A 25,412-nucleotide genomic window follows, 5' to 3' on the forward strand; every position below is an offset into this window, starting at 1 on the left:
GAGTAAGCATGTTGACCAGTCTCCATGAGAATACAGAGTAGACAGAGGCAACGGGCAGCTGAGGAGTTTGCAGGGAAACTTACATTTCCCACCTTAGCCTTGCAACCCACAGTAAACTCAGTGTTGAATGACATTATTAAATAATACTTTTTAAACTCTAGATTACTAAACCCTAATGAATAAAATATTCTTATTATGACTATTATTATGCTATTTATAGTATAGTTTTCATTTGACTCTAAGACAGAATATATTTATATATGTATATATGTGTGTGTTTTATGTGTGTGTAAAAGGCTGAATTTTTCAACACACGCATGTATTGAACTTCAGTGTTGCAGATTGTGCCTATATTTGGTATTCTCTATTTTATTTTTTGCATTTCCATAAACTTATATACACAGAAAGAAATGTAAAGTTAATTGTACGATGAAATAACGGTGAAATGTAATCATGGAGTATGTACGAATGATAATATATGAAGTTTCTTACATACATAACGATTCCATTACTATTAAGTTCTTATTTACTCTTGTCTGATGGGGAAAAAGGGAGGGGCACACAGATAATTGGCTCCTAGTCATCTTAGCTTAATTAAAATAAATGAACTTTAACTCAATCAGTATTAAGATCAATTTAGCGATGGAAAATATAAGACATACTAAATCAGTCATTTCTGTAAATTAGCTCTGGTTCTAGTAAGTACTGATTACTGTTGGTAAAAAAATGAGCTGGAAGTAGAAAAGGAGGAAGTTGCCATATATGCTTGCGTGTGTGTGTGTGTGTGTGTGTGTGTGTGTGTGTGTGTGTGTGAATGTATGATAAAACTTCACTAATGAAGGAAATCTATCTCCATCACCCACATGTGTCATAGGGAAAGTTAAAGCATTTTGCTGTTAGTTGTGGGTTGGAAATAGTGTATCTTACAATATGTTTCAAAATATAAATGTTTTAGCTACAGTAGTGGGGAAGCAAACTGTGCAGGTTAGAACTGGAAACTTCCAATCTCAACTGAAAGTAACTATGGAATCTTGAGACATCCAACACTCAACAGTCACAGGGGACAAGGGCTTCATAGATAATCCAGAAGGAAATTCAAGGTTGTCCGAAAAATCGTAAGCATGCTTGAAGTATAGAACACGGAGGTCAGGAAAGTCTGCCACCAGCAATGAACACTTCTCCTTGTGGTCTTTGAGCAGTAGTCATGGAGACACCACTGAAAATCATGGTCTCCAGGTAGATCATTAAAGTAGGAATTCACATATACACTCACAACCACAAAAATTACTCCAAGACTAATACAGTGCTAAATACTTGTTATTGAATATTTGTTATGTATTTACCCTAGCATGTATCTCATATATTTGCTCATTAGACTCAAATAAAGTTTCATGGTCCTTTTATCAACAGGGATAGTTCAAAAACACAAAGTGTCAGGTATGGATCAATAAATGATAGATTTGAGGGAAAATCTAAATAATCTCCAAATCAAAACATTAAAGGCATGTATTGATTAATATGCAAAGTCCATTTAATATAACGAGCTAAAAATCCTAAATTAATTAAGCATAAAAATAAGATTACATATTAGGTAGAAAACAAATTAATCTTGATTTTACTTTAATTTTTGAAAATTTCATAAAAGAACACTCTATGTTTTCCTCATTTCTTCTCCTTGATGATTATTGTGTAATGCAAATGCTTATTTCTGTACTTTCCATATCTGGTTGCAGTCCTTCTTCTGAGAATCTCCTGTCTCAATGTTGTGAAAACACTGCTTCTCAATTGTCCTCTTATATGGCAATAAAAGAGCTTATAGCTAATTGCTGAGCAGGGAAGAGAAAAGGGATGGACTTCCTGCCACCCAGGGAAGGAGGAGTTAGAAAAGGAAGTAGGGAATTCAGAGGTGGGAAAGGTCCAAAAGACATGAGAAGGTATATTTAAATGTAATATATAATGAATATACAATATGTATATTATATATACATATATATGGAGAGGTATATATATAGATATAGATGATATAGATATAAGTTTATTTTATCACATTAGTTCCTCTACAATAGCCATTCTCATCCTATGGATTGTGACCTCTTTGGTGGGTGAATGACCCTTTAATGGGGTAACCCAAAACCATCAGAAAACACAGATATTTACATTATGATTCACAACAGTAACTATCATTAAAGTTAGGAAGTACCAATGAAAATTTTATGCTTATTTTTTTTATATAATAGCTATTTAATGTTACCACAATATGAGGAATTGTATTAAAGTGTCACAGCATTAGGAAAGTTGAGAATCACTGCTCTAGAGAACACTGACTAATACTAGGCTTTTACTTCAAGTTCTGTGAAGTAACCAAAGGTAACAGCTATGGCTTATGTTGTTTGGGGGAGACTTTAGGACAACTCTGACCAACAACAGGAAGGGAGGTGTCCCATGCCTGGCTTTGGAATTTCTGTTAGTTTACGGTTCTTATGGGAGCCATTGTTACTATATGTGGTGCAATTCTCTCTCTCTCTCTCTCTCTCTCTCTCTCTCTCTCTCTCTCTCTCTCTCTCTCTCTCTCTCTCTCTGTGTATGTGTGTGTGTGTGTGTGCGTATGTTTATGTAATGCTTCCCTACATATTTCAAACATATTTAGTGCTAATTTTCCATCATCTCTCTTCCTCTGTATTGCACTCCCTTTGTTCATCCCTAGTGGAAATACTCCAATTTTCACCTTTTCCTCTTCATAGCACCCATTTCCTACTGATCTCTAAAGTGACTTCTCCCTGAGTTTAGCTGTTCTATGAACTACTTTTGCAGTAGCACTGAAACAAAGAACTATCAATTTTGAAGACTATTCTGTAACTTTGACCTAGTGCTGTAATGACTAAAAGAAATTTCTCAAAACTTTATTTTTCTCTAGGTTCACAACTAGATCCAGGCCTTTTATTAAGTAATACCATTAATAAGCTTTTATAGTTTATCTTTTATAGTTTATATTTTTTAGAATAAAATGCTTTTCTGGGTTATTTTTCTTTTTCTGTTTCTGTTTACTGTTTATCCTCTTTATAGCTTCTTAAAAAGTAGGATCAACATGGAAAAAAAAGAAAGAAATTTATTTCTATCACTAGAAACAAAAACACTCACAAATCTTTTATATTCAACTTAGAAATATAAATATTTGGAAAGTATGTGATAATTTAATTTTATATATCATAGATTTTATTTACAGAATTCAGAAATTTAAAAAACTAACCTATGAGGCAATGAGTTTCCGTAAGAGATTTCCATACACTGTTAGTTTTAGTTAAGGCTTCCCAATCCTCTCATTTTTCCCATATAAAATATTGTCAACATAGTTTAAGCTTAATTATTGTCAGATGTTTTTTGTGAGTACTAGGGGTAGAGCTTAGGGCTGAACTATGTTATTCAAGTGCGCCACCTCTGAGCAACGTCCTCCAGCTGTGCAGTTTTTTTAAAAAGACAAACTGTTCAACCTGGAGTTTCAGGCTCCAGATGATTTGAGTTCTTATAGAGCTGATCTCCTCAGACTTCTTGGGAAAACCAAAAACCTCTGAGATGACCTATCAAATTATATTCCACCTAACATGCAAATTTTAAAAAATCCACAGAATACTGGACTGTGCCGATCTTACAGCTATGCTCATAATAACCATCATGAAATCGTAATAGCTAATGTTATAAATAAATTATAATACTAATACAAATTAATCATATTTATACTTTCAATTTGAATTTCCTGTGAATCAATAACCTGCCTTGGCATTTCCTGGGTATTTTGAAAATAGTTAATGTTGCCAAGATCAGCCAAAATCATAGAAGAAACAATTATAATGGAATATAAGGTTATAGTTATTGAGGATGTCGCGTCCCAGCCCATGGGAAAAATCGAATCAGGCTTCACCTGAAAGAGGGAGTGGGGGTTGAAAGTAGGACACAGAGACGCGAGAAATAACGAATCAAGCCAGGAAATTTCTGATCAAGATTCACTTTATTGCCGACTGGCAGGAACATATATAGAGCAAGGTCAATAGGATCTATTCTAATCTCACTCACCCTAGCCTCCGGGGAAAGAATACAACAGACTAAATTGCTCCCTGTCGAACTTCCTAGTTCTCTGAGCAGTTCCTTGTAAGAACTTCCCTACTTCTTTCAAAGATAAATAGTTCAAGGATAGCCTGGAACACAAGACCTCATGGTGAGGTAAAGGCCAGCAACTCGAAGGTCACAGCATACAGCCTAAGCACAGGATTTCTGACACGGCAGAATTTGGCATGGGTTCCCACCAAGACCTTAAAATATAATTATTTTACATTTGTAAACCTGCTGAAAATAGTAATAAAATTTAGAAAATGTCCTTAAATGTGTAGAAAATATGATTATTTAGATTTAGAGAGTTGCTGACAAAGGGAGAAGAAGAAGTGCTGCCCTCTGGGAAGCTCTGTTGACTACAGACTTCAGTATTAATTAACATATATGTACTTCCTAAAGCACTCACCACATAGGAATGCAAGGCCAGCACATAAGCACTGACTAATGTTGTTTGTCAAATGAAAGCTTCATTACCGTCTTCTATGGGAGATGATGTTATATTTTGTTCTATAAAATGGCAGCAAGATGATGCAGCCTTTTCAAGATCTACGGTGGAAGATGTGAGCCACATGTGTAGCATACGGAAGTGTCTCCAGACAGCTAAACTAAACAGTGTGTTTTATAAACCAGAGATATTATTTTACCAGCCGGATTCTCTATTTTTCAGGTGTTTTCTTATACTGCTGACAAAGAAATCCGAACTGATGACTTGTGCCTGGATGTATCCAGACTCAATGGACCTGTAATCATGTTAAAATGCCACCACATGAGGGGAAATCAGCTATGGGAATATGATGCTGAGGTATGATATTTTTTTATGACTTTCTTGTCACCTAATACTTAAGTTCAGTTATTTCTCTCAAAACAATTAAAACCAAAGTAGAATTATATTTTAACATGCATAATCATATGTAGATAACATTGGGGTGGCGTATCATATAAATTAGATTTTGTCAAACTACTCCATTGTTATAAAAATCATTTTATATGGTTAAATTTTTTTTGATCTTCATGTCTATTTCTATTATAAGTTCAGCAAATTATGCTTCCATAATATGTATATGCAAATATATACATAGAGGAAAATATTGAAATCTTTGTAATTTAAAATCTGTTGAATGATAATATTTGATATCTGTGATTCTCAACCTAACATTTCAAAGATCTGATAAGATTAATGGGGTGCATTTTTCTTAGAAAGAAAATTAGAAAGTATCTATTTCTATTTACCATAGTGGATTCTTGGTATAGTTGAATTTACTAGTTAGACCTATAACTAGATAAGCAATCCCATCTCAGCATTATCATGTAGATCAGGGTAGTGAAACAACAAAATTATAGTGAGAATTTAGTTAGACCATGTGCAAAAAATACTTCAGCCATCAGATGGAGCTAATAAAAAAGAAATATGTTCTCTACAGGACAAGCCTCAGAAACACCATTATTTCTTTCAGTTCTCTTGGCTGACCAGGATGAATTTGTCATTATGTCGTATGTTTGAAATTATTAAATGGCAACTGATACAATAGCAAGAAAAGTTATACTTTATTCTTATGAGATAAAAATATAATAGAGGTAAACGCACTTACAGTGCAGCATTCCATACAAGCCTAGCATTCGGTTAGAGAAGAATAATTCTCAGTGTCTCTTGTACCACAGCTGTAACAAGATCTTTTAAAACATATTTTGAGTACTAATTTAATCTCCATTATTTTGTAGATTCATACATTTGGTAGAAAAAAAACATAAATTCTCTCCAGGATTCAATGTGCATGCAGGGCTAGTTTGAGGCCTAAATTTTGCATATTGCCAAATATTTTTCAGTGACATACAGACAAATGCCTAGAATCCGCCTATTTTGCTTTCATGTGCTCTCTGCTGAGATCTTACCTTCTTTAGCTGGCCTCTGTTTTGTTTTCTGGAACTATGGTCTGTTTCATCATCCTTTATGTTAAGTCTCCTGAAGACATCTCCCTGCTAAAGACAAGTGTGGAATCTGGACTCGAATCAGATTTTGCTTCTTCTATGAGGAAAAAATAAACCCAGAAACAGAAGTCTTGTGAATAATATTTATTTTATAATCAAAGATTGTATTATTGCTATTTAATATCTTCCTAAACCAGAAAAATTAATTAGTTTTTGTCTAAAACTAGGAAATACAGTAAATGTATATTTAGAAGAAAGGATTATATGTTTTATAAGATGAAGCTGTGTTGGTTCTACTACAACATTTCAATCTTTAAGATTTTCTGAAGCTGTTGGCTAAACAAGAGCTTCTATAACCACAATTAAAATTCCTTCACTTTGATAATATTGCAGAAAGTTATATTTATATCTTGTTTTTCTATTTTTTTCTATCAGTAGCATGTATATTAAATATTAAGTAATACTTAAAGAGAAGCCACAAATTTACAATTAAACATTTTGCATATTTCTTCTCTTCTAATTTTATTCTTCTGCAATATTTCATAGATCTATAAATTTTGAGACTTTGGGCCTTTGGGGTAATCCTAAAATGCTTACAATATGCCATGCATTTTAAGAATTTATCACATATCAAAAGTATGTGTCATTTACTCCTATGCTTATGAATTAAAAGCTAAATTCTGAATTTTCACTTACAAAATGACACCACTGTCCAATTAAAAAAAAAAAAAGAATGTCAGATTGGGAAGATGATTGCGCAGGTAAAGATGATTAATGTACAAGCCTGAAAGTTGGAAGTAGATGACCAACTCCACAAAATTAACATACATTTCATAGACACATACTTGTGTGTGTGTGAGGTCACACCTCTCTTTCTCTCTCTCTCTCTCTCTGTCTCTCCACCCACTCTTCACACATGATAGTGAGTGAAAATTATAAAAAATAAATGTTAATGCATAAAAAGCATATGAAATTAGAAAAGTAATAAATCATTCTCTGCCTTTTAAAATACTAATTTTGAAAGTTGATTGTGTTTTGTGGTGACTAAAAAAGGTATAATGTATTTATGAAACTGAAGTACATTTTATAACTCCTTTTATTTCTGAGTCTCACATTTAAGGACCTTTCTTTCCTCTGTATCTTCTAATAACTGCTACAAGTAGTGATTTGAGAGCCAGGAAATTCTTATGGGACTTGTTAGAAGTCTACAATCTGACACATGATGTTTTAACACACTAAATCCAAGTTTCTGGTTTTTTTTATTTGCAAGTTATTTATTTATTTATTTATACATTACAGTTTGATCTAGTCTCTGAAATTTAGTCCCGTGTGTGTGTGTGTGTGTGTGTGTGTGTGTGTGTGTGTGTGTGTGTGTACAAGCCTAGAGGCTGGAGTTCAAATGCTGAGACTTGTTGAAAGTGAGTGTCTCTGTGTGTGTATATATATTTAATTTTGGGGATGGTTTCCTTACTTTATCTTATGTGTATGAGTATCTGTCTGAATGCAGTCTAGTACGCAGTGCATATGGAGGAGAGAACAGGGCAGCAGATCTCCTGGGACTGAACTTAAGACAATTGTGAGCTGCTCTGGGGGTGCTGAGAAATGAACATGGTGCCCCTGCCGGAGCAGCTAGTCCTTTTAACTGCTGAGCTATCTCTCCAGACTATTCCCCCCTTTTATTACTAAAAGCTTATTCACTCAACATCCGAATCATAGACTTTTGGAAACCAGTGCAAACTTAGGAAAGGACAAACATGTACTCGGCGAAATGCAAGGCATTTAGGAGACCCAAGAGATGCTGAGGTGTGGAGAAGTCCTTGTTCAGCGTCTCTGTTTCCACATTCTCACAGTGGAAAGGGATTGAAACCTGCTTGCTACTTCTTTAATTCACTTCTTTTTCATTTGCCAGCAAGGGTAAAATTTCTCTTCTTTGAGAAACCTCTGAGGTGGTGCAGTTTCTAGTCAGAATGAAAACTGGTGGAGTTCACAAAATTACAGAGCTGCAACGAACCTTAAACTCTTCTCCTTTGAGCTATGTGAGGACAAAGCTAAAGCACAAAAATTAGCCTGCTAGGAGTAGAGCTGGGATTCAGGTCCTAATAAAGTTTTCAAAGAAAGCTAGCTACTAGTCCAATTGTGAATCTCACAGTGTGAACTGTTGGAATATTCCACCACTTTCTCTGCTACTTCCTTTCAGTATTAGAAAATGAGGAGTCAGAAATAGGACAGAACTGTTAGAACACACAGAACAGCGGTGCCTCTAAGCATGGAGTCTCCATGGCTAGTTTGGTTTGTTTTCTGATTAGGAGAACACGTGGAAAAATAGAAAATGAAGCTCATGAAAGGATTTGATTTCTCTGTTTGCTTAGGCTGTTCTTGCCACAATATTATAAAACAGTTACTGTTAGTCTTTATGTTTTGAATAAAGCCATGCCATTGCATGGATCAAGGTGTCTGGCACTAACACAGTTTTCTCGAGTACTGATTTGCCTCCTGAGGTAATTGAGGCACTGGAACTGTTTAGATTTTTTCCTTGATGCAGATTCCATAAGCTGGACAGACAGTGGGACCATGCTACAAACAATCAAACGCTAACGACCTTTCACAGCATCAGATTGGATATATTTGTGAATGTCTTCTTTCCTTAATGACAAGAAAGTCCATCTGTGAGAAACACAATCTGTTTTAAAAGGCACATGGCCATACATTTAGTTTATCACAGTACTGGCTTAGACACTTTAGTTGAATGTTTTCATAATGTAATTACCATATAGTTTTTCTTCTAATTGAATAAACCTAACTATGCATTGGTTTTAAAAATGCCTATCTCTGACTAAAAGATTTGCAGTGTAGACTTTCTGACTCCCTTAAGTAGATTTGTAAAATATATTTTAATTGAATTATAATCACAACACTCTCTCCTTTCCTTCTCCCCCTCCCACTACTTCCATGCCCCTCCCTCCAAATTCCAACCTCCTCACTCCCTTTTCAATTTGATTATTGCTTGCAATTTTTCCATATATAAAGATATGGATGTACAGATATATAAACACAGCCAGCTGAGCACATTTATGTCAATATTTCTTAAGTAACACGTGACTATTGTTGACTCTCTTTTATGACTGGCCTCTCTGGTTTGATTTCATGAGAACATGAGTGTTTTTATCAGACCACAAGATACACTTGGTATAGAATAGCAATGAAATTATCTAAGTTTTCAGTGCCATGGAATAGCTGTTTCTAGCAAATTCAAACAAAACGAAAACACCACATTTCACATTACTTAGACAGCTATGTATTTTTTATTACAGTGCATGGTTCACATATTTTGTTTTATTCAGATTTTTAAAATACTGTTCAGCATCGCAAATGTGCTCCACTGTATTCCAAATTTACATTTTCCTGCAATATGTGTACTTAATCACATTTCTTTTTGAACATCCAGGCAGCTACATAAAGTGATGCAATCTAATTTTAGATCAGAGCACTTCTGCTTGACAAACACTATTCCACAAAGAAAAAAAAAGGAGCAAAATACGATGCTAAAAATAAGTGCTGCTTTTCACATGACTGAGCAAGTCGGCTGAGGAAACACTTGTTGTAGACCCTGTCCACAAGAAATGATTCCAAACTTAACATCTCTTGAACTTACTAAAACCACATAGGCTTGTTAAATTGATTTTAACCAACCTATTTTATTTGCCCTTATCAGAAAGCAGGTAAATGGGAATATAATTTTAAGGTAAGTGGTTTATGATTACAAAACTCCCTCATTCCCTTGTAGAATTTGTAATAAACAATAACCCGATTTACCTTTTGGAGGTGTATCCATTGGACTAGTATTCTTTTCCATGTCTCCAATGACACATAGATTTGATTTCTTTTTAGAATGACTTAGTGGAGATTTTAGTAGACTAGTGTTGTGCTGATATCTCTTTCTTGAACATTAGCATTTAATTTTTAGAATGCCCGTAGTCTTTAACTTGTGTAGTTCACATTCGTAAGAGACAATACTAAATGTGTTCAATAGCAATATTTTGAGATTATGTTTTAGACAACTGTTATTTAATATTTGGCCAAGAGATTTTGAAACCTGTGATTTCTTATTAAGTGAAAGTAATATAATAATCTAAGGTCAGTCATATTATCTTTCTATGTGTGAACATGAACTTATTGTTAGTTTGTTTGTTTGTTTGTTTGTTTTTTGAGACAAGATTTCTCTGTGTATGGCTCTGGTTTTTCTGGAATTTTCTTTTTAGCTCAGGCTGCCCTCAAACTCACAGATACCCACCTGTCTCTACCTCCAGAGTTCTGGGGTCAAAGGTGGGTGCCACCGGGCCAAGATTAAATTTAATGTTTTTATTTTAAACGTTTAGTAAACCTAGATTTCTATAGTCATTTATGGCATCACCTATGCAGCTGTCTGCATGTGCTCTTCAAAATATCAGTTTTTTTAAAAAGTGTTTTTAATACAAGTGTTAAGCTTTTTGTTTCCTCACCAAAATTGTTTCCTTAGCCTGATTCCACCTGGATATTAGTAGGAACTGCATAGTTTGAAGAGTAGATTTGTAAGTAGTTCATGACAATCAAATTCAAATGTGTAATTACAGAAATCACAAACTTGTCTTATATATCTTAGATGTTGAGACTAGCTTTCTGTACAAAGCAGTGAATCACAATGCCCTGCATTTTAGAACAGAATACTTATGTGATGCTGCATTTTATACAAAACATAATGATGCTAGATTTAGACTCACATAACTTTGTTTAGTAATCAACATTAAAAAAATCCCATAGTGTCTGGGAGAGATGGATCAGAGGTTAAGAGCACTAGATGCTCTTCCAAAGGACCCAAGTTCAAATCCCAACAGCTCAATGGTAGTACACAATGATGTAATTCCAGTTCCAGGGAATCTGACACCCTCACACAGACATATGTAGAGGCAGAACACTAATGTAAATAAAATTAATATTTTTATTTTAAAAATATCTTTAAAATACTGCAAGATACTTGGGAGCCTGCATTTCACATTCCTTTAAACAATAATTTGCAGTGACAGCCTCACAAAGAATCATTCATTCAGGGCACTTACATAAATGTTCAAAGAATTAATAAAAATATTTGGTCCAGGCATAGTGCCACATGCCTGTAATGCCAGCACTCGGGGAGGCAGAGGTAGACAGATCTCTGAGTTTGAGGCTAGCATGGTCTACAAAGTGAGTCTCGAAGAACAAACGAACAAAAAAAATATTGGTAAAAAAAAAATGTGTATCTTTTAAAATTTCATTTATAGTATTTTTATTTCTTCATTTTTAGCCTATATGGTATTTAATGATGAATTTTTAGAACTTGATGATATAAGTCAGATTCTGCTGTGATTCAGATGCTCAATGTTCCCCCAAAGGATGTAACCAATGGGCAGCTCAGGCTTCATATAGGTCCCCCAGTAAGGGGAGTGGGGGTGTCTCTGACATGGACCCAGCTGCTTGCTGTATCATCACTTCCTCCTGACAGAGCTAACCCTCCAGGCCACCAGGGAGGAGTATGTGTTCAGTCCTGATGTGACATGATGAATTGGGGTGGATGGTTGCAGGGGGGGGGCTCCCTTTTCTGAGGAATAGCGGATGGGGCTGGGGATGCGGGAGGAAGGAGGAAGAGTGGGACATGGAGGAGGGAAGTGAGAGGGCTATGAACAGGATGTAAAGTAAGTATGTAAATAAATACGTGAACAAATGTATATCTTATATAAAAACACAAGATACATTACATAAGCAAAGTAAAAATATCAGATAGCACATGAAAAATATTTATTGAAGTAACTATGGAACATACATACATGAAAATATTTCAGGCTTACCTTTTCTTTATTTCCATTTCATTCTGCCAATAAGACAAAAAATAAAATGTTTAAACCAAAAGATCATATGATGAAGGTGCCGTGAAAGTGAACCTGAACTTCTCCTGGCCTTTACTACACCGCAGCTGCTGTCATTGCTAAATTATTCAAAATGTTTATACGTTTGGCTTTATAACTTATATAAGATTCATTACAAAAGAACTGATAGTCATGACATATTAAGAGATGCTTGCCAAAGCATTATCTGCAGTGGCTCTGAAACACAAGGACATTCATATCAAATGAAAGACTTAGTTTTGAAAATCTGTTTCATAGAAACCCTCTGTTTTATTGATATCTTAATGATAGGAAGAATTCCCACAATGTAATTGAAAGGATGGTATTCAATTTGAGAGCTCCAATCTCATCGATAGACAAGTGACATAAGTAGTAACAGAAACACATAAATTAATCATTTTCTCTTGTACCAGGATGATTCAAAAAAATAAGTACGTCTTCCTTCGTTTTCACAGCATGTGGTTTGGGAAATAAAAGAATATGTAGTTGAGCTTGAGATTTTTAATTTTTCTGATGATTTACAGAGTTTTAAAAGTATCTCCTAGAATATATTTTTTCATTTTGTGGTTATTGTAAACATTTGTGGAGGAAATGAAATATGTATATTGTATCTGTTACATAGGGTCTCTCCCTTTGGCCCTGAATTCTTAAGCAAAATCACTTTCACTTTTTTTTTTTTTTTGGCCAGGGAATATTTCTAATCCATTTTTCCTCTTCATGCATGGAATTTTTAATTCCTAACAAGAAAATCTTGTGTATTAAGAAGGTTTTTTTTTCTTTTTTAAGAAAACTTCAGGGCAATAAAACACATCAATTGAGCAGTTTAAACATTTATATTTAGTAAAGACAACTAGTAAAGCCAGATGTGGTGGTACAGCACTCAGGAAGACAGAGGCAGGCAGATCTGTGTGAGAGCGAGGACACCCAAGGCTACACAGAGAAACCCTCCCTAGAAAACATGCAAAGGAAAAAAAAAAAAAAGACAACTAGTCAAACTGCCACCAGCAGCGTCATTTCATAGGTTAGACATTATGCTTTTATCATGATATGTCTTTGATGTTGTAAGTTGCTCTATACCATTTCCCTGTAGAGGATAACCCTTCAAAAGGTAAATCCAGTGATTGCATCCATTATGCTGCCCACATATTGGAGTTTACTTCAACAGAATGTACGTGCTGCATTGGTCTTACTAATTGTTTTGATCAACAACACTAGTTAGCCTTTCCATGGGTTGGCCCTGGAGTTGATGTTTTAAGTGATATGCATCTAACTTTGTCTAGCTTATCCTAGGAAATAAGATAAGTCAGACAGGGCTGGAGAGATGCTCAGTGGTTAAGAGCACTGTCTGCACCCAGAGGACCTGGGTTCAGTTCCTTAACATCCACATGGCAGCTCACAACTGTATGTAATTCCCGTTCCAAGGGATCTGACACTCCCACATCAGTGCACATAAAGTAAAAATTAAACAAATTATTAAGAAAGATAGGTCAGATATGGAATTAATAATTAAATTCACAGGCAATTTGATTTTTCCCTATTCTTCTCTCCACGTACTCTGCCATACTACTTCATTGCATGTGTTGATTCCAAGCTAGCCCAACGAAAACATAAAACAAAACCATCCCGCAAAGTCTTCCTTGGTGTCCGCTCAGGCTGGAGGCAAACCTATGAGGACACCAATATAAGAGAAAACTGTGTGCATTAATCAAATACTTAAAATAACCTCTCACAAAACAGCTCACCTAGCACTAACGTGTATTTTATTCATAAGATGATGAGAACAAAATTCTACCAAAAATAACATTTTGTCTGAAATGTTCCACCATCGGATGTCAAACTCCTCCTTAATAATCTCTGTGTTAACTCCATTTTTTTCCTACTGAGTAAAGCTGATATTAAAACCATCTGAAAGGTTGCCACTCACAGCCTCTTGGATGCAATTATTGTGATGTGTGTCTCCCATCCCTTTTCAGAAGAAATTGTATGTTGTCTGGGATGATTGATTTATTACTGCCTTTGTACTTGATTTGTCACTATTCATTATTTTCTTTGTCAAACAGACGCACACTCTTGTTCACATAATCACGCAGTCCTGCCTCTCAATAGGCAAAGCAGCTGATGGCTCCCTACATCCTACCATGGAGACTTGTAACGATAGCACTGTGCAAAAATGGCTTCTAAGAAATTATACAAGAGCACAAGTTTTTAGAAATATTTTTGGAAACTTTACTGATTATTTTCCTTAGTGATGTGTTGAGGTTTGTGTTTCAAACTTATTAAATTTATCTTAGTTATTTTCGTTGTTATTAAAATCTGAATTTTTTATGAAATATTTTAGGGAGTTTTTTTTCTATTTTTGGCTTCTTAGCTACTCATTAAAGACTGGATATTCTAAGCTGTAATTAGTCTATCATTAACAAAAATTGTATTTCTTGGTTTTATTTAAAAATATAGACATATATGTCTGTGAATGTAATGGGTTAAATATATTGTGAAATATTATTCTGTTTTAGCTTAACAATAGCCACGTCTATAGGAAAACAAATTGTAAATCAAAGGTGAAAACATGATTGAACATAACCTAGTGGATGATTTTGGAACACTGAAATAACTTAATTTTGGTGTTTTATTCAGATGGCTCATCTCTCTCTCTCTCTCTCTCTCTCTCTCTCTCTCTCTCTCTCTCTCCCTGTGTGTGTGTGTGTGTGTGTGTGTGTGTGTGTGTGTGCATGTGTATGTGTGTGTATGCTTACCACATCTTCACAGCTTATATAAATTCCCATAACTTTATTACTAATTATTACTGTTATTTTCAACAGCCTCATGGAAAAAGCTGGAGCTACACATTTCTTTTGCAGTTGCTTATGTGATATAATTATAAGAATCAAAACTTTCAATGGGATACATTTTTATTTATCACTTGCATAACTTATGACTATCACTAAATAATTAAATGAACTGCTATTTAGTTCAAGTAAACAAATGGTCATGGATTTTTTTTTGTAAACAGTACCAATAAGAACATTTTTAAAAATTATTGTACTTAATGGATTTTTCAAAATATCAAAAACATGATTCTATATTATTCAGCCACTGGCTACAAGAACACATAGGAGGTTCCAGGGGTTTTCTGGTTCCAGGAAATAATCTAAAGGTGTTGGTGCACAACCGAGCTTCACAACTTGTGGCAAGCTAAGAACAGAAGCAGACCAGAGGGTAGAACAGGTGTTGCTGGTTCAGAGTACATCTGAGAGAAGGCACAGTTCACATAAAGGTGGAGAAGTTGTAGTAGCCAAAACAATTTGCATAAAGAGGACTTGTCCCAGGCTACTCACATGCAATATTTGAGCCTGTTTTCTAAGCATCCCTATCTTCTTTGTACAATGCCCAACAGGGTGTGTGGGGCTTAAACATTCACTCTCATGAGTCTATTATTGGGTAGTTGGGCAGGAACCTTCTCTTAGTCAGAAAGCCTGCCCCAATTCCTTCAGCACTTCTTTCAGCCTGGCTCTTCCACAGGTCACACTCTGGCACAAGGTTTGAGAGCTCCATCTGGCAGATGAGGACTCCACCTGGGCTGAGTAGAGTTTTGGTATGAACTCGATTTGCACAGCACCCAGGAATCAACTTACAAGTTTCTGTGCTTAGAGAAGCCCACATTGTGATTCTGGTCCAGCATTCACATGCACTTTTTACAGGACACTTTTTTTTTTTAAACCTTGAGCCATGTTGCCCCAAAACACAGTTAACAGTTTTACTGTTACTTGGTTTCTGAGGACACTGATTTCACTGATTGAAGTTCAACTCTGTGAGCAGAAAGGGAAGGAGATTGTAAACATTTGTTATGCATAACTCAGTGTTTTCTAACGAAGTAGCAGTCTTCTGCATGACTTCGGTGGCTTTCTCTAGTACTCATAGCTAGCAAACTAGGGAAATGAATTCAAATTCAGACTACTTGAACCTGAAATGTCTGCCTTTCTTGTATTTTGTATGAGATAGGACTTTCTGGTTGCTCATTTGTTCTTTGTAGCAGTGGGTTTGGACTCTTACTAATTCTTTTTTCAAGGACTTGTTACTTTTGCCAATAAAAATACTTATTCTACATAATGAAAAAAATCTATTATTCCAATATGACATTGATTAAATCATTCAACTACTGTGATAAGTGATCAGACTACAATAGAGCAACGGCAGTACATAAGTCAGTGTGTGGTAACCTACTTAGTAAATGCAAAAATTCTCTTTCGTAAAGAAAGATCAACTAGAAGCATAATGTGAGTGTTTTTTTTTAAAAAGGAGAATGTATGCATAAGCTACTCCAATTTGCGACAGATATACGGTTTTCTTTATTGCTGTTGAGCTTACCTACAATGATTTTGAAAGGAAAAATATTGTTTTTCTTTAGTTTTACATCTGATTTTTCAAACTGGCTAATAGTTGAATTTCCTGTCATCCTAAGAATAAACCAGCCATCACCTTGCTTTCTCGTTATCTTCGGCAATTTCTTTTTTATTTCATTTTTAAACTAAAAACGACTTGCTGCTCTGTATTAAAAAAAAATGACACCAAAGACCACAGTCTTGACATCACCTTCTTTTTCAATCACCTTGTGTTTTAATTTCCTGCTTCAGGTCAGAGAGGCATCTTTCACAGCAGCCTGCCTGCTATCCTTTCTTTTCTTTCAATAGTGAGGTTACTGGCATTTCTCAATAACTTTACTATATGTATACCCCAACATACTATCAGGTGTGAGAAAAGACTATAAAAAGAAGACTTTCCCTACTTTTAGTTTTGGTAATTTGCATAAACCCTGTGTTTAGGGTGGAATTTCCTAGGTCTACTTGCAAACCACCTCACACATGTGTGAGCACTTTTAAGTTCAGAGATCTTTCCCTGTGATTCTTGGCATGGTCCATGAAATCAGCAAAATAATTTATAATTAATAGTTTAAAAGCATACTGGCTCTGCTGGAGGGTTCCCAGGTGCAAACCTCAGCCCAGATCTAGCCAATGGACAGGACATTCTCCACAATTGAGTGGAGAGTGGGGACTGACTTTGACACGAATTCTGGTGCCCCATATTTGACCATGTCCCCTGGATGGGGAGACCTGGTGGCACTCAGAGGAAGGATAGCAGGCTACCAAGAAGAGACTTGATACCCTATGAGCATATACAGGGGGAGGAGGTCTCCCTCAGGCACAGTCACAGTGGGGGGGAGTAAGGGGAAAATGGGAGGGAGAGAGAAATGGGAGGATACAAGGGATGGAATAATAATTGAGATGTAATATGAATAAATTAATAAAATATATTTTTAAAAAGCATACTGGCTTTAAGCATGTTCGAATATGGAGTCTCAGGAGGTGAGTTCAATTGCAAATGCAAATGAAAGCTGTGTGATGACTAAACAGGATGCAATTATTCGAATTATAAATGTAATAAAATACTTCATCATTCACCTTTTAAACTTAATATCTATAGATTTGTAGATGCATAAATACAATAAGCACCCCATGAAGTGAGATTGCTCATCTCTCTGGCAGCCATACAAACCACTGTGTACAGTTAATGTCTCAGACACTGTAGGTTACTAGTTTTAAATGGGAACATCTCTAGTCATTTTATAACAGTTGTGCAATTAACTTCTGTGTTTATCAAATTGTTACTGACTAACGCATGGCTATGAAACTAAGATTCTTCATTTTTTTGTTCATATTTGTCATCTTCATCTAGAATGTAAGGTCATACATAAGCTTTTGATGAAGATGTCTGAATTTTCAGGATCTTGCAGTAAATATCAGCCAATGTCTTTAACCATCTTCAAATAAAGTTGTATCAGACATGGACGATTCTTTTATGCTCAAAGTTGTACATGTTATTTGGAGAATCCTTTGCGCAGTTCCTTTTTTTAAAATGTCCTATTGCTATACATAGAAATGATAGAGAATGTATTTAAAAGCATCTTTTATCTAATGCACCTGCGAGGGACTCATTGTCCTTGTCTTCTACAGAGACTCACTTTGAGACATGCTAACAGTAACCAGTGTCTTGATGAACCGTCTGAAGAAGACAAAATGGTGCCTACCATGCAGGACTGCAGCGGCAGCAGATCCCAACAATGGCTGCTGAGGAATATGACCTTAGGGGCATGAAGACCATTTCTCCCAGGAAATGAAAGGCTCTACACTTTTGTTTATCCCTTATTTCAGTTTGGTGAAAATATTGACTTTGCTGAATTAAAAGTTTTAAAAATACTTTTAGTATTCCAAAACACAGTTGTTTATAATTCACTTTTAGGAATGTTTATTTCCCTACTTAAAAAATTTGTATCTGATTGAAGAAGCACATAAAATATAAATAATAAGAAACAGTTATTAAACATTTGAACTGTTTGGGAAAAGAATACATGTTGTATTTGCTTTTAAAATAGCTTCATTAGCCTCTTGTCACACGGTTACTTGAGGTTGCATTATTTTGTGATGTAATATGATTAAAAGACAGATCATACAATGCCTTATACAATATCTTAATTATAAAATATCATCACTTTATAAAACACTCTTTTTACAAAAGCTTCATGGGACCCTGGTTGAATGTCTATGCCAGTAGTTAAAACACATATGAAATCATGAATGAGCATTGAATTTATCAAACAAAATATATGGTACCAGGAAAAAACATTAGGCTAGTTTTTGAATTGTAAAATAAAAAATAAATCATCATTCAAAATAAAGAGAAGAAGCTAAGTTCAATTTAAACAATGAATTTAAGTCACACATTGTAAGGAGTGAGTCGGATAGTATAAACTCCCAGAACTGCTGTGAGAGAACCTTCACTCCTAGCACCAGCTGAGGATGGTCTTGCTCTGAGAGGTGATGTCAGGACTCGAATCCACAGCTGTGTTCTGTCTCCACGCAAAGAGTATGTCCCCATTAGCTGTACCTTTGCCTCTTCACTCTAGAGGCTGTGATTTGTCACAGCCTACTTAGAACTGCAGGTGAAAGGTGACCTTTTAGATTTGATTATTAAGCTATTCTTCATCACTTTTAGTTCAGTCAGTGTTGTTGTTACCATCTTATGTTTTATAAAAAACTACGGCACTATCGTAACTTAGTGCTACTCTATAAAATCTAACACTGATCACTGGGCAATGATATTTAAGAGTGGTCTTTAAAGTGGTATTAGTTAAGCTACTAGACAAAGCTTGGCATAAAACTATGGCTCAGTTATAATTAGGACAATTTCATATGTCATTTCCACTTAAAACCGCTTTGTTCAAAGTGAATGAACTGAAGATATGAAAAAGTAGAGAAAACTAACAATTGATGGGATATTAGTAAGTTTTTATATTTGCTGCCATTTTAAGCGGTCAAATAATAGCTGAACTTGTATCTCTAGGAGCTGGAGGAATCTGTGGGGGTGAAGATAGAAAAAGATTCTTCAGGAGCAGAAAGTGCATTCTTTTCTTTTAAAGGACCTTCTAGAAAAAGCATTAACTGTCTTACTGCACCTACTTTCACTCTCTACCCTCTCTTCCTATCTCTGTCTTTCTGCTACATTTCTGTCTGTCTCTATGTCACACACACACACAAACACAAACACACACTCACAACTTTATAATAAAATATAATTTTTCTCCAGTTATATATTTCTAAAAAATCCAAATTTACTTTCCTAGCTGCTCTTCCTTTCCCCTTTGATTCCAGATTGTTAGAATTTTGAGAGAATTCTTAGATTTCCTAAAATTTTAGACAAAAGACTGAAAATCAGGGCTTTTATTTCCAAGATAGATGTAATTCATACCGTATCTGACAAGAACCCATGGCTCTCAAGAGGTAATCAATCTTAAATTGATCATGGCCACTCAAGTCCACTGAAGGCTAAAAACAGGCCCATTATCCATTTTCACTCTTCTCCTCCATTTCCTTCTTATTCTGTCTCAAATCGCATGCAGGGCCCTTCTATAACAATTTTTCTGAAAGTAAAAAAGTGTAGACTCTCGAGAGTTTGCTACATAATATAGTCTACTGGCAATCAAAACACATATTATACAAAGAGTGCTCGGCGAATTTTTAAAAAATGTAATATCTTAGTAGGGCTGAATTTGAAGCATCCCCACAGCATTTTAAGCAAATAAAAGTTTATTATGGTCACAGTGAAAATACACGAGAAGGATGCTCAAAGTTTCTTCAGGTAATTTGGATATATACAGACTAAAAAAAAAAAAAAAAAGGTGTGGGTGGTGGAGGGGGCAGAACAAGCAGAACAATACAAGTATCAAAACCAAAAAGCAATAACTAAGATTTTAGATTTTCAAAAATGTTTGAATTCAGTAAAGAAAACTAAAGCCTTTATAGGAATCACAGTGAGTTTGTGGCACACACACACACACACACACACACACACACACACACACACACACACACTTGAGCTGGGCTAGCAGATTTTTTTCATATTGCTTCTGTATGGTTTTTCTCATCGAAAACCTTCTGGATTCTCAAGTAAAAACTATAAAATTTGGAACAGAGGAATTCCTCACTCAGTTGGTAAAGTAGTAATCCCTCAACCAACAAGCCCTCAGCTAGATTCCAAGCAAATAACCACTGAATGTGATGACATGTTATTTAATCTCATCATTGGGAAGGTGAACACATGTGAGTTCTGTGACTTTCTTGGCCATCAGCTTATTTTTTAATAACTTATTTTCATGTATGTACATTGGTGTTTTGATTGCATGTATGTCTTGTAAGGATGTCAGACCCTCTGGAACAGGAGTTACAGATAGTTGTGAGCTACCATGTAGGTGCTGGGAATTGAATACAGATCCTCTGGAAGAGCAGTCGGTGATCTTAACCACTGAGACATGTCTCCAGCTTCAGCCAACTTATATTAATTGACAAACTCCAGGCCAAATGAGAAATTGTAACTCTAAAAACAAGTGGTGATGCCTAAGAGTGACCTCTGGCCTCCTCAGTTACACACACACACACACACACACACACACACACACACACACACACACACACACACACACTATCCAGTCATTTATTTTATTTTGTATATTTTTTTATCTAGTCATTTTTGACTTTTTTTTAATCTCTCAAATTTTCAAGCCTGTCCTAACCGTGGCTCACAGGCCTCATGAAACTGCCTTCAGCCAAAGTTATGTAGGATCTCAGCCCAACACAAAATTTACACTTGCTTAAATTTTTAAAAAGATATTCACACCTTTTTGATAACTGGTTTCTTTGTTACCAAGATTTGATATTTTGGATGACAACACTGTGGCGATGTCAAATGTTGGACAAATCGAGTCTAATAGTCTTAAAATTAACTTGATGCTATCTTTGTCATGTAACATGAAACCAATAATTTACCACCACATCCATTATTTGTTACTACTTCTGACATTTTAAATCATAGGCAATATGCATCATATGATTTGCTATTTTGGCCAAGTCTTACCCAATGCTATACTTGTTTTCATAAAACAACAGTCACTTGGATCCTGCTAAGTATGCATTTGTATATTTCCCTGAACATAATCTCTCAATTAATATTCAGCTCATCTCATAGCCCTCTGTCTCTATATGCAGACAAATACACTCCATAAACACACGTGCACATATCCTCTGCACATGTGTATATACGTACACACAGACACCTCTATGTTTCTTATTTCCTACTTCCTTGGATTTCACTGAACTGTCCTGGCTGTCAAGGATGTTTCTGCCTTACTGTTGATTCTATCTGTCCTATATATGCTATTCACTTCATCACTTCATTTCTTTAGGTCTCTAATAACACGTTTCCTTTTCAGTACAGCAAAATCTTGTCCTGTCTACAATCTCTAGCTATCCTATCTCTTACCAAACACAAGTCTACTCTTATTTATCTCAATTTCTACCAGCCCATACTCCCCTACACAGTTGAGAGTACAATTTCATTTATTTAGGTTTTATTTTTAAGTACCAGGGTCAGATCTTTGTTAGGTAAGCACTCTACCAATGATCTCCAGGCCCATTCATGTAAATCTTTTTTTTTTTTTAGACAGTGTCTATATTAGTTTTATCCACTGGCTATGTTCAGCTTCTTGTGTTATCTCTTGGCACACTTCTTGAACTAATGGATTTAAGGGCGTGTGTTAAAGTCATTATTCTGCACTGTGTCATATGTTTTCATACTTAAAACCTTAGAGTCCAATAATGTCTTTATAGAGAATTTTCAGACCCTTGTTTTCAAATGTTAATTTTCTTTCTAATATCATTCATATTAACGTATGGATTCCATGTTGTCCATTGTGTTAATATCACCCGCCTTATGGAAATTAAATATGCCATTTTATTAAAATGCTGCTATGAAATATAAATTACTTCTCTTAACTGAACATAATTACAGTTTCAGTGTTTTAGTTGTGTTAGAATGACCACAGAAGGGCTAAGATTTTGAGTTTTAGAAAGAAGATAAGTACATCCTTTTAAAATCATATTTCTGTTCATGTTTTGATAATGACTATACAAAGTTTATTTTCAATGTAAAATCTATTAACAAAATATATTATAGAAATCTTAAAATATGAAAGATATTATACTATTAATTTCTATGTTAATAGATTATAAATCTGAGCCATGGACATATAGTGTAGTTTGCCCAAATATCATAGAGTTATAAAAATATGCTGCCAGGACTCCTAATACTAATGCCAAAAATATATAAGGGCACAATAATGAAAAAAATCTTTCATTAAAAACTTTTACTAGTAATTTGATTATTTAGAACTATTTAAATTATTGTTTTCCTTATTTTCATAATAGTTGTTCAATAAAGTAAGACCACAGGCGATAGGAAAAGACCCGCAGCAAAGTGAACATTTTCCCTGCAAATACAATGTTTACAAAGCAATAGAATTCCCTAGCACCGGGCATCAAGTGGTTTCAGGAAAGCAGCATCAGGCCTCTTCAGTAGTAATTTATGCAACTCTGTTTCTTCTGTTTTCTTGCAATTCCCTTCAAGCTCCAAGGCAGACAGAGCTACTGCTTGTAGAGTACTAGACCATCCATTTCTGTGAACATTGGGTGAGTTCTTTTTGCAGCTTTGCAGACTGCAGAGAAATCAGTAGATATTTCCAGGGCTCCCAGTGTTATTTTTTCATTAACATAACATGTAAATTTGATTTTTCCTTAGTGCTTGCAAACAGAGTAATACATAAAATGAAAATTAAAGGAGGAGGAATGTAGATTGCTACAATAAAATAATATAACTGATTTTTAATAATTTTTAAAAAATTTGGTAGGAGGTTAAAAATACAGTAGAATTGCTTCAGCAAACTTCAGAATACTATCTGATTCCTCCATGCATTGTTACTCCATTTAAGAAGTGATCAAGCATAGTCATAGCCATTGCATTCGCAAAACACAATACATTCTTAAATTGCAGGCATGATGATTTGAACAAACATGAAAAATTAAATATTCAAGACGTCATCCAATTTGAATCATTATCTGTGAGATGTAATTTTGTACAAGTGAGAACTTCCAATCTTAAATAAATGCTTCGTTCAGATGGGCAGCAGGAATTCAATTGTGTCAATGCAGCCTGTGTTTGAAGATTCAGTCACTACCCTGCGTTATATCAAACAGGGAGTGGAAACACTCAGCTGTTCTCCACTATAACATAGGAATATCTGGTTTGCCTGCACCATGCTCAGAGTGCTTTCAAGTATGAAATATTGTATAAAGAAAAGTTGGTGGATGAGCTCTAGCAATTTTTTGAACTAGTTGGTATACATTTGTTCACCATTTTTTGTCTTAATGTGTTTAATAAATTTTAAAGAAAATTTTCATTGAACATGCTTTAAAAAAAAATCCCTCCGAGAAAGTAGTGATACATTACAGTCTTTTGTCATTAAATACATTTAAGATGAGGACCACTTCTGTGATAATTGGCTCATCATGTACAGTAACGCTTTTCTGCCATTGCTAATGATGGACAATGAATCATTCCCCCATGTTGGGTGACTTAGAATGGAAAAAAAAAAGTCAAGGATCCATCTCAGATGTATGTGTCTCAAAACTGAAATTTTCATCTTGTATTCAATTGGTGAGGTTAAAAACTTAAAGACACTGCTGTTTGGTTTCTGGTGTATCTTCATCTAAAAATAGCTCAAGGGAGAAACAGAAATCTATAGTCTCAAGACTTTCCTTGAGTGGGGTAGGAAACGTCTGTTTCTTAAGGCAGTGTAGTCACAGATAGAGAACATAATCTCGAAAATGTTTAGACATGCTCAGTGCAGTCTCTCACATTTCTAAAAGTAGATTGTGCATAAAGATTTAAACATTTTAAATGTTGTAAGCATTACTAAATGGTATAATTGTTCTTTTGCTGTAAATTTAAATATTTATACATTTTTGTAGAATTAAAGTATGCCAATTTAGTTTTCCTTTGGTATATGTTGTCGTTTTTTAAAAAATAAATTTTGCTAGTATTTCAAACAGATAATTTTAGTATGCCATGACTATCTTCTATTTTATAGAATAAAGGAGTGATCATTTATAGCTATTTCTCAGCACCAGGAAAGTCTTGTAAACCTACTATAATCATATACCCAAAACAGTAAAATAGAAGTATTGAAATATGATTAAGATAATATTATCTCATTAATTTTATTATGAGATGATTGGAGACTGACATTTTTGGCTTCGTAAAGATGATTCAAAGAAGTTAAGATGTCTCCAAATACATGAGAATACTTGCTTTGAGGTCTTGCCTGGATCCTTAATTCTGATGCTGGAATCTTGGAAAGCTGCCCGTGTGGTGGTGGGTGGAGCCATTTGAGCAGCACATTGATCCTTTAGCACCAGCATCACAGTGCCATCGAGAACCAGAATCAAGACAAAAAAGTAGAAGAAAAGGAAAAAGAGTAAATAAGGGACTGTCATGGAGGGAGGGACAGATGGACAAAGGAAGGGGGAGGGGGGAAACTCTAGTGTTAATTTCTCTTTAATAGTCTCCATTTTAAATGTTTCAATAAATTAACATGATTCAGAATTTCACTGACTGACAGCCATTATGAATACTTCATTAGTTTTTCCAAATTTGTCAGCAAATACAGAGAACATGGATTTTTCTACTTTACATAAAGAATGTTACTTCTTGGAGAGGGATGGGTGGGAGAGCGGGGAGGTGGGAGGAGGCAGGGGTGAAAATTGTGTACTCAAATGTGCAGCAATCTTTTTTGATATTTTTGTGTGCTGGTATGGCCTTGCATTATCAGACGTAATTGGGTACTTAATTTAAGTCAGTGAAGCTGCCCTGCCCAACTGAATTCTGACAGATCAGTGACTTACCTCATGCCTTTCTCTACCTGATGGAAGAGTCAGTGTGACCTCTCCTGACCAAAGGAAAGAATAGAGACCTCTCTGATGCCCAGTTTACTTTCTGAAATAATATCTGACCTTGTGGCAGCAATCA

General features: G+C 35.1%; 1 protein-coding gene across 1 annotated transcript in view; it reads left to right on the plus strand.

Annotated features, from left to right (window-relative positions):
- The window catches only part of GALNT13 (polypeptide N-acetylgalactosaminyltransferase 13), a 519,423-nt gene extending 495,036 nt beyond the window's left edge, over positions 1–24,387 (plus strand). The window contains exons 12-13 of the mRNA XM_084800140.1: positions 4,772–4,906; positions 17,954–24,387. Coding sequence (XP_084656266.1) covers positions 4,772–4,906; positions 17,954–18,094 — 276 coding nt within the window. The 3' untranslated portion in view covers positions 18,095–24,387. The remainder of the gene's footprint in view (positions 1–4,771; positions 4,907–17,953) is intronic.
- Positions 24,388–25,412: the final 1,025 nt, after the last annotated feature.

The sequence above is a fragment of the Acomys minous genome (assembly GCF_964271855.1).
Source record: "Acomys minous genome assembly, chromosome: 10".
Classification (NCBI taxonomy): Eukaryota; Metazoa; Chordata; class Mammalia; order Rodentia; family Muridae; genus Acomys; species Acomys minous.